Source organism: Melospiza georgiana, chromosome 2 (genome assembly GCF_028018845.1).
Source record: "Melospiza georgiana isolate bMelGeo1 chromosome 2, bMelGeo1.pri, whole genome shotgun sequence".
Taxonomy (NCBI): domain Eukaryota; kingdom Metazoa; phylum Chordata; class Aves; order Passeriformes; family Passerellidae; genus Melospiza; species Melospiza georgiana.
In genome coordinates, this window is record NC_080431.1 from 57,137,748 (window position 1) to 57,150,790 (window position 13,043).

The 13,043-nt window shown below is 38.3% G+C and overlaps 1 protein-coding gene across 1 annotated transcript in view; it reads left to right on the plus strand.

Moving 5' to 3' along the window:
- Nucleotides 1-13,043, plus strand: part of TRPC4 (transient receptor potential cation channel subfamily C member 4) — an 82,487-nt gene that overhangs the window by 50,362 nt on the left and 19,082 nt on the right. The window contains exon 4 of the mRNA XM_058018388.1: nt 7,444-7,583. Coding sequence (XP_057874371.1) covers nt 7,444-7,583 — 140 coding nt within the window. The remainder of the gene's footprint in view (nt 1-7,443; nt 7,584-13,043) is intronic.

Sequence of the window (13,043 nt, forward strand, 5' to 3'; positions counted from 1 at the left end):
GAGCAGGAATACAGCCTTACTGTATCTCTTGAACAACATGTTCCCCATCCTTTCTGTCAGAATGGTTTATACTATTGGAGTACATGAATCTATAGAGAATGTGGATGTTTGGGAACTGTGCAAAATTGCAAACATTTGTGGTTAGCAAACTGCTGGTGGGATGTATGGGAATGTACAGTCTTGTCAGTCCTTGGAACAATGTACATTCAAACTGATGGCACAGCAAGACACTTCAGAATAACTGATCACAGAGGGGGCAAGTACAGTGTGCATCATCTTCTAAATTAGGTCAAGAAAATGTTGCGTAAAAAATTAAACATTTAGTATGAACTGACATGTTTGAGGGAGCAGATATAGAGAGTAATATGGTTGGCAAGATGAAACAGCACATAACCAGTAGTGACATATATAGCACAGAGCAGAAAAACAACCCCAGACAAAGCAGGAACACGCCTTCTTTTTAAGGAAGGATAATGCACATAATGACCACAAAAGGCTATTAAGTCCAAACTACTGCTAAACACAGGCTAACTGAAAGACAGGTCACATTGTTCAGGTTCCTGTACAGTCAGATCTTTAATTTCCCCAAGGATGAATATTTCACAGTCTCTCTCTCTCTCACAGTGCCTGTGTCTAACAACTGGTAGACTTTTTTCCTGATACTATTAGCAATATCCCATGCCACAACATGCAACCATCATTCATCCTTCCAATGTACGCCTCTAGAACAAGTCTGGCTCCAGCTCTTTGGAACCAGCAATTTCATCAGTGGATGAAAACAGCATTACAGAATCACAGAATATTCTGAGTTGGAAGGGACCCACAAGGACTATCTCCTAAGTGAATGGCCCATACAGGGATCAGGCTTACAACCTTGGCAGTATTAGTACCATGCTCTAACTTTTTCTTTGGGAAGTACTTTTAAGGGTGCCTCTGGCCATGTCATTCCCACTTTTTTACCTGATCTGACCCAGGACCCACTGCACAGTTGTTCCCCTCACAAGCAGGTATTTACCCATGGGAAAGCCAGAGGTGTGTGTTTGATTTTGCCCATGTTCTCTTGAAATAGTTGTACTCTGTTAATTAATATGCCCCAGATATTCAGAATTCAGTGGAAGCCCCTGAATTATGCCAGAGTGCCTGTTGTTACCTTCATATACCTTCAGCAGAGATCAGTTCATCAGCCCAGGTGTAAAACAGAAGAGCTATATCAATCCTCCTCAATGCTCAATGAATTCCCTGGAAGGATTTTCCTTGGCTTCACTGAGCTTTATATCATTAGCTGCTTGTCTCACTTCTTGTATCTGTGAAAAACTCTACATCACATCACATAACAGAGCAAAGTTGATTTTGTCAGTTAAATGGTTTCACAGCCCCACAAAAATATGTTCTCTGAGAAACATGCTAAAAGGCAGTTGTTGATCTTGGCATGCAAAGATTGACCCCAAGGAACCTCTTGCTTCCCATCACTTAATGGTAAGGAACAAAAATAGCTCAGAGCAACCAACCTTTTGTGGGAAAGGTAAGGCCAAAGTTAGTAAGGGATCCACAAAACTTTTTGAGCCCAAACATAGTTCAGGATATTGCCTTTCATATCTCTCTGACAAATTTTGATGTTATTGTTCACAGTGAGAGTTTAACCACAATTATGATTATAAACCACAAAAGGCAGTGTTTTAGAGATGGCATAAATCTTTGTGAATTTCCACAGTTGCTGGAAATTTTTTTTTGCAGTTGCTCAAGTTTCAGTACAACATAGGAATTTAGACAGGCTGTGTCTAAGTTTTTTTCTTAGAACCTAAAACACCTCTGAATGGATTTCAGAGGGAAGTTATTTCTTTGTTGTTTGTTTCTTCTGCCTGAGACTGGGATGTGTTCCTTAAGAGTAAAATTACAGCTCTAGGTAGCCATAAAGGATCAAACAGGATAGAAGCAAAATGTTTTCTAAGCAGAAGTTGTCTGCCATCACTAAAACATACTTTGTTCAACCCAAGGCTTCATCCAAAGGAACAGAATTTTTGTAACAGTATTGAGCTGCTGCCCTGCTCAAAGTTGCAAGATTTGCCATCAGTCTTAAATTATGAAAAGAAAAGCAAGTCCACTCTTTTGATATTTCAGAATCTAATATCCAAAGATTTCAAGACTGGAAATACAACTTCTAAATCAAAATCTATAGATAAAAGTTGAAAATAAAAGCAAATCTTATCAGTGTATATTTATTGATGTATCTGCACATTTATCATATGCAGTATGTGATATCTATTACTAAATTCTTAAGGATTTTTTAAAAGTGCTATAGGAACTTTAATGAACAATGCTGTTTTTCTAAGAACATTTTTATTTCAGTGCTTTTTGTTTTTCTAAGATGTATTTTTATTTTGTTGCTTTGAATAGAACTTATGACATACGGGGTTTACTTCAGAAGAAACAAATTAATTTCTCATTAATGTTCAGATAATTTTGCTGCAAAAAAAATGTTTAACTCACAAATTAATTTCATTTCTCCAAATTCATTTTATCTGATCAATTTTAGTTCCTTTCTTGCTTCAGGCAAACTGGACTTCATTCAAATGGTTGCAGTTGATCGGTTTGCATGTATAACAATTCACAATGGTTTACAAAACCTCTCCATGGTGTCTGTCATTCCCAGGGCACTTTATGGTCTGTGGGATTCCTGCCCTGAACTTATCTATTTCATCCCATTAAAACTGTAAGAGTTTATAAAATTTTTCTCTGTCATCTTAGGCTGTTTCAAAATATCCGTGCTGTTATTTCTCTTTTACTGCTCCAATATGTGGGTATAAACAATGGAGCAAGTATTTGAAAGTCTTACCCTCAACTTTTTAATTAAAATCCTTGATTAATGAGGTGGAAGAGATGCATGATGTTTATCATTTCCTTGCAAGTGGCAATAAATGATAACAGCATGGTATGAATAGGTGAGAATCTAAGAGGCAGGTGTTAAATCTGGCTGATGTGAAGAGATGGGAAAGACACAGCTGGAGCAAAGAGACAAAATATAGCAAAGAATATCCAGCTAAAATAGTGAAATTTGCTCTGAGTGGAATTATTTCAGCTAAATGCAGGCATCTGGAAGTTAGACATCTGTTTTAATTAAGCCTGATCCTCCATGGCTTCCTTTTCAGCCAGTGGGAAGACTGACCCACCTGCAGATGACAGGATTATTGCCTTGGAGATTCCTGTTTCCTCCCAGGGAGCTAAAAGAGGGCCTTGGGCAAGCAACTTGTCCCCAGCCTGACTGCCTAAAAGGCTTTTGTTTTAGATCTGCTCCCTGTCTTTTGCTGGCTTCTCTTAGCAGTTTTTCCCCAATACCTGTGTGCAGGCTGGCAGTGTCCTCTCTGTTTTGTCGAGATGTCAGCTTCCTTGCTGCTGAAAGTGTAGCTCTGACATGAGCTCTGTCAGTTTGCAGCAGTGTTTGCTGCTTTGGAACATTAGTAATCAGGCAGTGCCTGGACTCTGTGTCTCTTTCCTACCTGTAGCAGTGCCTCTATTAGACAGTCTTGTCACTGCATATCTTCTCCTCTGTCATGTCAGGTCATGTTTGGGAATGCCCTAAAGCCTCCTTTCATAATAAAATCAGGTACTATCCAGCTATCCCTTAATCTTCCAAGTAGAAAAGTGTACAAGGTCACAGAAATAATTCTTCTCTGATCTCTGGATGTATTTTTCTAAAAAAAAATACACCCAAGAAAAAAAAAACCCTAGAGATTTTCCAAGTCTTTTCCTGATTCTCCCAGTGAATGTAACAGAAGAAAATTGGCGTGTTGTGTCAGAGCCTGTGGACATAAGGGTGGTCTGACTTCTTCCCCTCAGACACGTCTTTCTTGTAAAAAGGTACAATTCTGATCTACAAAAAATTTCAAGGCCTCTGGCTGCTGTAAATTAAACCTAAACAGCACGGCTGGGAATCCCTGAGGTTTGTTGTTCAGAACACTTTCATCATGTAAGCTCACCAGGCCTTACAGACATCTTCAGCCTTGCATAAAGGCTCTGGGATTTCAGAGAACACTTTTCTAGGACAGCCCTTGAGGCACACTTGGGAGGATTTAGAGAACTCTAGAGAGTCCAGTTCTTCCAGCATTCATTGCTCCAGATGAGCCCTGCTAAGAATCCCTAGCCATGGAGACCCGGTAGCTGCAAAGACTCTGATCACAGCTGTCATGGTGAGGTTGCCCTGCAATTGTGAATTTGAGAAATCAACCTTAGGACTTGGTACCAAGATTTGCTTTCAAAAATACATGTGTGGGCAGCTCTCCTGTGCGTATGTGGGCTATGTGTCTTTCACAAACATAGAATCCATCTGTCCATCAGCATAGCTTCAAGTTCTCTGGAGTCACGTAGCATCTCAGTAACTGTATTTATATATTGAGTTTGTACTTAGATGCTTTGGCTGGCAAGAAGAGCAAGCTATCACATCTCTCTTGCAGCCAGCAAAAGTATGGGATTCATAGTTTTCCATTACTATTTGCTTAAAAAGAACATGCATCAGAATGAACATAAAAGTTGTCTTGAACCAAAAAGATAATTAGAACCACCACCTTTACAACATCAAAGTATACTCAGAACTTTCAGCTGCCAAATGACTTCCAAATTGCTGGTCGCTTGGATTAATTGTGCTTCTAATTCAAAATGATCAAATTTACAACAGCCATATATTCTCTTCCCTATTTTATAATAGGTCAGTATTTCTCTGTTAATGTCAACTTTAAAATTACATTTCATTTTCTGAAGCCCAGGAAGTGCTTGGAAAAACAGTCTGGCTTTTCACTCACAAAACAGATCAAGTGCAGCAGCATTAGTCAGCATTTCTTTTTCAATCTGTACATAATCCCATTATATTTTAGGCAGTGCCATCAAAGCATACAATGCTGAGCAACAGGCTTACAGAGAGCAGCCCCACTGCAGTCTGTGTCAGTTCATATCTTTGCCTGGTGATGAACCATAGAATATCTTGGCAGAAGACTTCAATTAACCTAAAGCCTCTTGTTAAAGCATTCATCTTAATTCATCTTATTTTGCATCCCAACCTATTACTGCTGTCTTTTCAAAGTGTATTTTAAAGCCAATCCTTAACTCTGATAAGTCACAAAAAAGTTTATTTCATTCTATGAATGTGTGTATTGATTTCTGCAAAGCCTTTTTATTTCGGAATCTTCTGTCAATGCAGCTGTTTGCTTCATGAGCCATGGCAGTCTTGCCAATGTCAAGATCCTGCAACTTTTAAGTAAAAATTCCTTAAATGAAAAAGAGCAAGGCACTGTTCTGTGACACTGAGACTTAGGGGCCATATCTGTGTTACACAGACTTTGGCTTGGAGCCTGGAGCCAGGTCTTTTCCTGCTGTATGATTTTTATGTGCTATAAAGCAGGTGGAGCAGCAGTGATTCAGAGCAGTGTCTGTAATGTGGAGGGGATATAGCAGCACACAAAGCAGCTGCTTTTATGACCTGATGATGGTTTGGTCTTCGCAAGTTATGCCCAAAAGGCAGTGGAAGAGCAAGCAGGGACATTTGCAAGTTCAGGGACTGTGTGGTGAAGGTTGGAGAGGACTGTGGAGAGAAGGGGGAGGCAGATCTGCTGTCACCATGTCCGTACTGCATGTCACGAGTGACCAAGTCTTTGAAGAGTAAGTGATTAAGTCATTTCACTGGCTGAAATGGGCAGGCACGTAGGAGCCTGCCCTGGTAGCCTTGTGAAAGTGTGTTGCCTTTGTGATGGCACTTGGGCAGCTAACAGCAGTGTAGCAGGACAGAGCAGTGTGCTCTTAGAGGATATTGACCCCTGCCGTGCAATCATGCTCAGCTGTTCTCCCGCTGTTGGGCAGCACAATTGATTGCATCGTTAAAATAAGTGTTCACTTTGTAACAGTGCTGTATTTTCTGGGTTGGTTTTATCTGATACACTACAGATAGAGTTGCAGTCAGCCTGTCTAGGCTGTTGTAGGCAGTAAAATGGGCCTATTCCGCTTTCCTGTCTGCATGTTCCCATCGAGATCCTTCCTCAGAGTGTGTTACCCCAGGTCTGCAGAATGCTGAAATGGTGATGGTGGCATGGCTGAAAATTAATCCTGTGAAAATAAAAATTGCTGGTTCAATCAGGTGATTCAGGTACTCCTGAGGCTTGTGATTGTTGGTGATGACACACAGAAAACAGATGGGACCATGTGTCTGAGGTTTGAGGGTGAAGTTAGTGAGGAAGGAAACTTTTCCTTCAGAAAGTAAGCAGGAGACAGAAACACTAAGCCAATACACTGGAAAACTAATTTGTAATAATTCAAAAACCTACATGGCTCAAACAAGAGTAGGCCAGAGATTACTTCATACAGATTATGCTTGAGAAAAATCACAAGTTTTCCATCCAGTCAGCCAGAAGACCCACTGCAACAAAATGTTATAGTTTAAGGAGAATTAAGCTCATAGTAAGGAAATGCAGAACTCTATAGGCCCCTGCACAAAATCTGTTTATCATTTTCTAAAACAGCAGGTGAAAAAAAGACATTTACTGTTACTCACCACCAATATGTGAGAGATTGGTATTATTTCTGCCCCTCTAATGAGCACAAAGTAAGGAATTCCTGCAAGAAAATAATTAACTGTGAAAAATTAAAAGTTGCAATGGTATTGTTATCAAAAAAATCTCTTTAGATAATAACATGAAATGTGCATCTAAATGTACTATGTTGTCTTATAAACAAAATATACAGTAATGTGGAGTATCTTCTTCAGAGTGGTTTTAATATTTATAGCATTAAAAACAGTCTCCACACAGTTGTCTCTGAAGCTGTTAAACCAAGTTCATGTTAGACAACTTGCAAGATTTTCCACTTGGATTGAATATTTGTGTGTCACTGTGTCTAGCACAACGTGTGCTCTGCACACCTGAAAACAGTTTCAATTGCTTCATGTCCCAAAGGAAGGTGTCAGCAAAAGACTTTCTTCTGGAGACACTACTCTCTCATATGGAAAAGGGAGACTTCAGCTCAGCATTGACAATAACAATAGAAATTCTCTTCCTTATTATGTGGGTTCCAAATAAAATAAATTGTGTTGGATTGACCTGCAGTCATAAATTTTCCAGTCTGAAATACATTGCATCAGTTGCCAAGGACTGAGTTGACACTGGTAGCTTATTTTAAGACTTTTTATACTTTTTAGGATACAATGAGAAAGTGATTGAAGAAAACCAAAGAAATTGTCCTTGTAGAAGCAGATTTTTTTTGTGGGGGTTTTGTGTGACAAATTAATTCTGGAAATAGCAAAAAGATGAAATTTTACCTATCTGGATGTGTAAATTAGAGCACTTATCCACCTGCCCTTTACACTAGATGTAAGGAAAATCAATCTATCATGAGTTAAGTGTCTAGAATAGTCACAGCCTTTTAAAACTTAATATTCATGCCTAATGAATTATGTTTTATTTTCAGGTTTTATCTGGGGTGAAATTAAACAGATGTGGGATGGTGGACTACAGGACTACATTCACGATTGGTGGAATCTCATGGATTTTGTAATGAACTCCTTGTACTTGGCAACAATCTCCTTGAAAATCGTTGCATTTTCAAAGGTAAACTGTAAAAAAAAATCAGCAACATTTCAAAGATAAATTAAATCAGGCTTCTTCAATCTTTTATCTGTGTTTGGAGGTCCTGAGGCTTAGCAATTCAAGAGATGTATGATGTGCTCTGTGAATCTTCTGCAGCAATGACAGGAAACTAGACAAGTATAAGAGCAAACAAAATATTGGGTTTTATGCTTTTTTCTCCTTGGCCTGTGCAATCTTTTCTTATTTTGCCCTGAGCTGTCATACTGTTAAATTCTTGAGAAATGAAAATTACCTGTAATATTTTATAATGCTTGCATTTTATGTTAATCTTTGACTTTTTGAGTGAGAAATTATTGCCCCTAAGACAATTTTACATAACTACTGCCAAAATATGTGGTCAAAATTAGTGGGGGGAACTAAAGAGCAAGATTTTAATTTTGTTTGAAAATTTATTATAAGTCATTTGAGGCTGTGTGTGTTCATTTTTATGTTCTTTTCATGGACTTGTTTTGAAAAGTCTTATATTTCCACTCTTTTAAGTATCTTCCAGCAGAACAGCCCTTCTTTCCAAAGGCATAGAACATGATGTTGTGAACATTTTGTCTGTATTCCACATGAATAAATAATATGACAGAAATTCCTCATAAAATGAGATATCTTGAGCCAAAAATGATCTATAGCGCAAGGAAACCACATATGAAAGGAAATATAAGGATTTTTTAGCATTTGTCATAGAGTTCTTACCACATCCAAGCAGAGATAAGGCCATTTTTACTGGCCACTGGGATCAGCATTGTACTTCAGCTTTTTCAAGTTCCCCGCCACCAGCAATAATTTATAGTTGCAATAGTACTACTCTGTGTGCATGGAAGGAGAGTCCCTCCTCTGCCAAGATGCTTCTGACTGGGACAAGGAGAGAGCCATCAAGTAGCCAGTGACGACTTCCTCTCCTCAAATAGCAGCTGTTCTTGCTGCAGCCCTGCCACAGGCATAGAGGAGCTTAGGAACTCTAACTTTTATCATCTTGTGTCTGCTCACAAAGTTCCGTGTGCCAGCCAGTCAGGAGCAGGGATGAACAAAGACCCTCCCCTGGTCGTGTGTTGACACATCAGCCTTCTTTGACGAAAGGTTTCTGACGTGCTGGATGTCTGACTGCAAACCTTTGGAAGTCTTCTCACTCGAAGAAATTTGGAGCCTGAAAGAGGAAGGTGCTCCAAAGAGTGGTGAAGTGTCATTTAAAAGCTAATGAAATGCCTTTTTACACACAAAGATGCTTTATAATAAAATGACTAGAAAATAAATAGTCATTTCACTGTCCCTTGAAATAAAGCACACAGTTCATTTAAAATAGATGTTTCCAAAGCATTGGAGATGGCCAATTATTCACTTCAGAATAATATTGATTAGAAGACATTATAATCCTTTCATCTCCAAAATGGCTTCTGCTTACAGTAATCAGATTCCAAGGTGACAGTATCTGGGATAATGTGCATCCATTACTCTCCAAATTAGTGAGCACATTTTAATCATGGTGAATACAATGCTTACAAAAGCTGTGCTAGGCAACTGGAACACATGATAACACATGACAATGAACAGAGGAATATAAGTGTTATTTAATACCCTGCCACATTCCTTCAAATGCCTACAACAGAGTTCTTTGCCACTATGCCGGATGACGTTGAGAGGATGCCAAATGTAACCAGTATATTTTAATGTAAAGCTTTCGTTTTCTTTTCCTAAGCATTGTGAGTCAGGTTTTTCTAAGTTACAGCTCTTCTGTCTTTATTGAACCAAATATATAAGGTCAGTTCTTAGATTTATTCTATCTTCTATGGATCACTTCCAGCCACCCAAGAAAACATTTTAACCAACTCCCTTGAATGAAATTATGAGCGTCTCCTGTGTGATAAATATTCCCAGAGTAAAATACAGTGTTTATTGCCCATTTAAGGCTCTTACTGATGCAGTGGTTAAGTAGATGGATATTATCTAGAGTAGCTGATGGGGTAATGTAAAATTCACCAAAGCTTATAATTTCAGGATGAGAGACTGCTAAGATAACTCAAAGTAACTGGTTTCATTGCCAGTATTCAAATAAAATAATGACATCTTATAATTTTCAATGGCCTGTGGTTTATTGTCTCTGTATCAACATGTTAGGTCTTCCTAAATTATCCAGTGTATCCATTGAAAATGCTCTCTCCTCCATAAAAATATCATAATCTATAGTACATTGTTATATTTTTTTTTAAGTACAAGATGACAGATTTTAAGCAGCACATTTGTTTTTATGAAGGGTTTTTTGGTGTGCTAAGAAAAAATGGTTCCTTTTATGTTTTTTGAATATAATGTATTTTGTTTTGATATGTAAAGGTGAGTGCAGTGCCAACATGTGTGCAGAATCTTCTTGCTTTCTCTTAAATACTTGTTAAACTTGAGCATTAGACATAGTGCTGCTTGTTTCCAATTCTGCTAAAAATCACATACAATCTCATATTGCTGATAACGTGCCTCAGCCTCTGATGTGAAGATCTAGTAGGGAAACAAATTCCTGTTCAGGGCAAGAACTCTGAAAAGTAGCTAAAGTACATTATTTATCTCAACATTAACTGGCTTAATGATCACTGTGTCAGGTCTACTGTTTTCAAGAGTAAATAAGATTCTATATCTCTCCTGCCCCCAGTTCTGCAGACGCTAACATATTGTTACATGTTTGCATTGTAAAATTGTTTTGATTGGTATTTTATCAGATTCACAGACTAAATGTCCATTTACACAGGCAGATTAACACCTCTCCACCCCTGAGAAATTATGGACCTTATTCCTCAGGGTAATTACCATTCTAAAGCTCTCTGCTAGGCCACCCCCCTGCCCCCTTCCCACTGCTGCTTGAAATTGCACATAATGAATGCAAAGATTGCCACATACATTTTTAAATAGGAAGAGTTCACATTTACATATGACTTTTCAGGAAAGTATTTGAAGTACTTTTCCTGAAATGGATATTATTTAAGTTGTCTCTTTGTGACCAGAAACAAGAGGGTCATCTTAGACTGAGGTCCAACAGCCCATTAAACGTTCAGGTAGCCTGATCTACATGTCTCCTTGATCTCTTGTGGTGCTTCCAAGAGATCGAGAGTTCATGCCTTTTGCTTTAATGGGAAAACAGTGATCATCCAGCAGTTTTTTCTCACAAATGGTTCAGATATTGAATTTGCATTTTAGTTCCTTTGACTAAGGATCAGGGATTATTACCTTGTATTCCCTGGCTGACACTGCAAAAGCATCATATATTTACCTTGAAACTCTGCTGTTTATGTGCTGCTCAATTTGTTTTCTGCTCTTCTTAATTTTCCATTGATGTGCCATGTAAATTTCCTTCAACCACAGAGCCAATAATGGGTGTTATTTAATCAAATTAAGTGGTGGTTGGCTTTGCTTTATGTCAAAAGGTTGTGTTTGCATTTCCAGGGGGGTTAGAAATTCATCAGGGTCACCAAATAGAGGACTGCAGAGTATCAACACCATGATTTACAGCAAACTCAGTGTTGCAATATTTTCTCTTACCATTTTCCACTCCTCAGAACAATATTAATTTATTTATCCTGTGTAGAACAGAAGAACTTCAACAAACATGAGTGAGAAAAAAATACTTCAATTCTATGTGGTTTGACTCTAAGATACATTTTTTTTCTTTTTCACTGTCCCTGGTTTTAGTATACCTAGTTTTTTTGCTACTCTTCTATATTTTCCTTTTCACATGAAAGCTGCTTTGTTCTGTAGAGGTTTTTTTCAATATTTCTAGATTCCTTTTCAGCATCCTCTGCTCTGGTTAGTGTATTCAATAGGGGTTTGTTGTTAAGAGACCTCTTATACTCATTATTTTCTTTATATTGTTTGCTGTCTTCTTGCAGTTAGTATATTTCACAGACAATTTCCAAACTTATCTCTCAGGCCTTCACCTTTCTCACTTTTTTCTGCCAAATATTTACAGTCTTTTAAATTATGTTTCTTCAACACTGAAATAACAGCCATCACTCTCCACTTACGATGGTGACACCTCTTGAATTCTATCCAAACATGCAGGAAGCTCTTGGGCCCAGAAAAGGAAGAGTCAGTTACATTGAAACATCACAGCTGTGCCTTTGATTTCGCTTTTACAAATTAAAGGTCATTTGATCTTTTCTGAATGTTTGAACAAATCAGTTTTGTGTCTTTATCCAGGACATCATAGACAAGGTCCCTTTTTCCTCACCTTTCTGCTTGACATAATTTCTTTCAGAAAATGTGACATTGGACACATCTTGCCAGACTAAAGCCATAAGACAGTCTATCCCCTTCCCCACAATCAATGAGGAGAAAATGAGAAACAATCAATGAGGAGAAAATGAGAAACTTGAAGAGCAACTCACCTATGTGGGGTATTTGCTTTCCCACTACTCTAGAACTGCTCATTTATCTTTGCTGACTGTAAGAGTAGATGGCAGAGCGCAGATATGGCTATCCACACCTGACTTGTTAAACTTGATTCTTCTTGTCTTGGTATATCATGTGCTATACTTGTTCAGTGTCCTGTAGTTCCATGTGTTTCTCTGAAGGGCATTTTCTTCAATTTCTCCCAACTCTCTCACATCTGTAATTTCCCTGGAATCTGCCACTACTTGCCCTCACCTAAAATATGTCTGCAGTTTGATGCTTTTGATTCTCTACCAAAAACTCCATTTCTTCCCAGTTTCCTGAATGTTCTTCACATTTCTCCATGACTGTATTTTACTTTATTGCCCCAAGACAGCTTGTGTACTTTTCCCTAATCTGAGTATCTACTGCACTGTCCAGTACCAACCTTTGCTTGTACAGACAATTATTCCTAGTTTTTTAAAAGGTGCAAGTTTTCAGCTGTGAGGGTTGTAACATGCCATGAGAATTTGCAGTAATGTGCTGTAAAATATTATTCTAAGAAAGCCATTATAGGAATCATGCTGAGGAATTTTCATCTCTATCCTCAGACACACTGAAAATAATTTATTCTGCTTGTTATTCTTGTTTTATCTCTTAGGTGTTGTCCCCAGTAACTAAATTCTATTTTCTACTGCCTGTTTTTTATCACTGAACTTGAATCAATCAGAACTGGATTAGAGAGCCATAGTGAATGGGGTAGATGAGCATAATCATTAGGGAGGGGATAGTCTAATGAAGAGAATACTGATCTATGATTCCAGCATAGAAATTAAGGTCTAGATTTAATTAATTGCACTGTAGAGAAAAAATATCACAGGTGAACAAAATGTAAGGCTGAGTAATTCTTAATTCTTTAATGGGCTATTTTTCAGTTTTTCAGTTCTCATCCCCAAATCCAAAACCAAAGCTGCTATGGCTGCTTGTATATGAGTAAATGGCATTGTGCCAGGGATTGCTGTCAGGCGCTGGGACAGTTTCACACGCAATACCAGTTGGTTAGAGAAACCCTGGTGTGGGGCC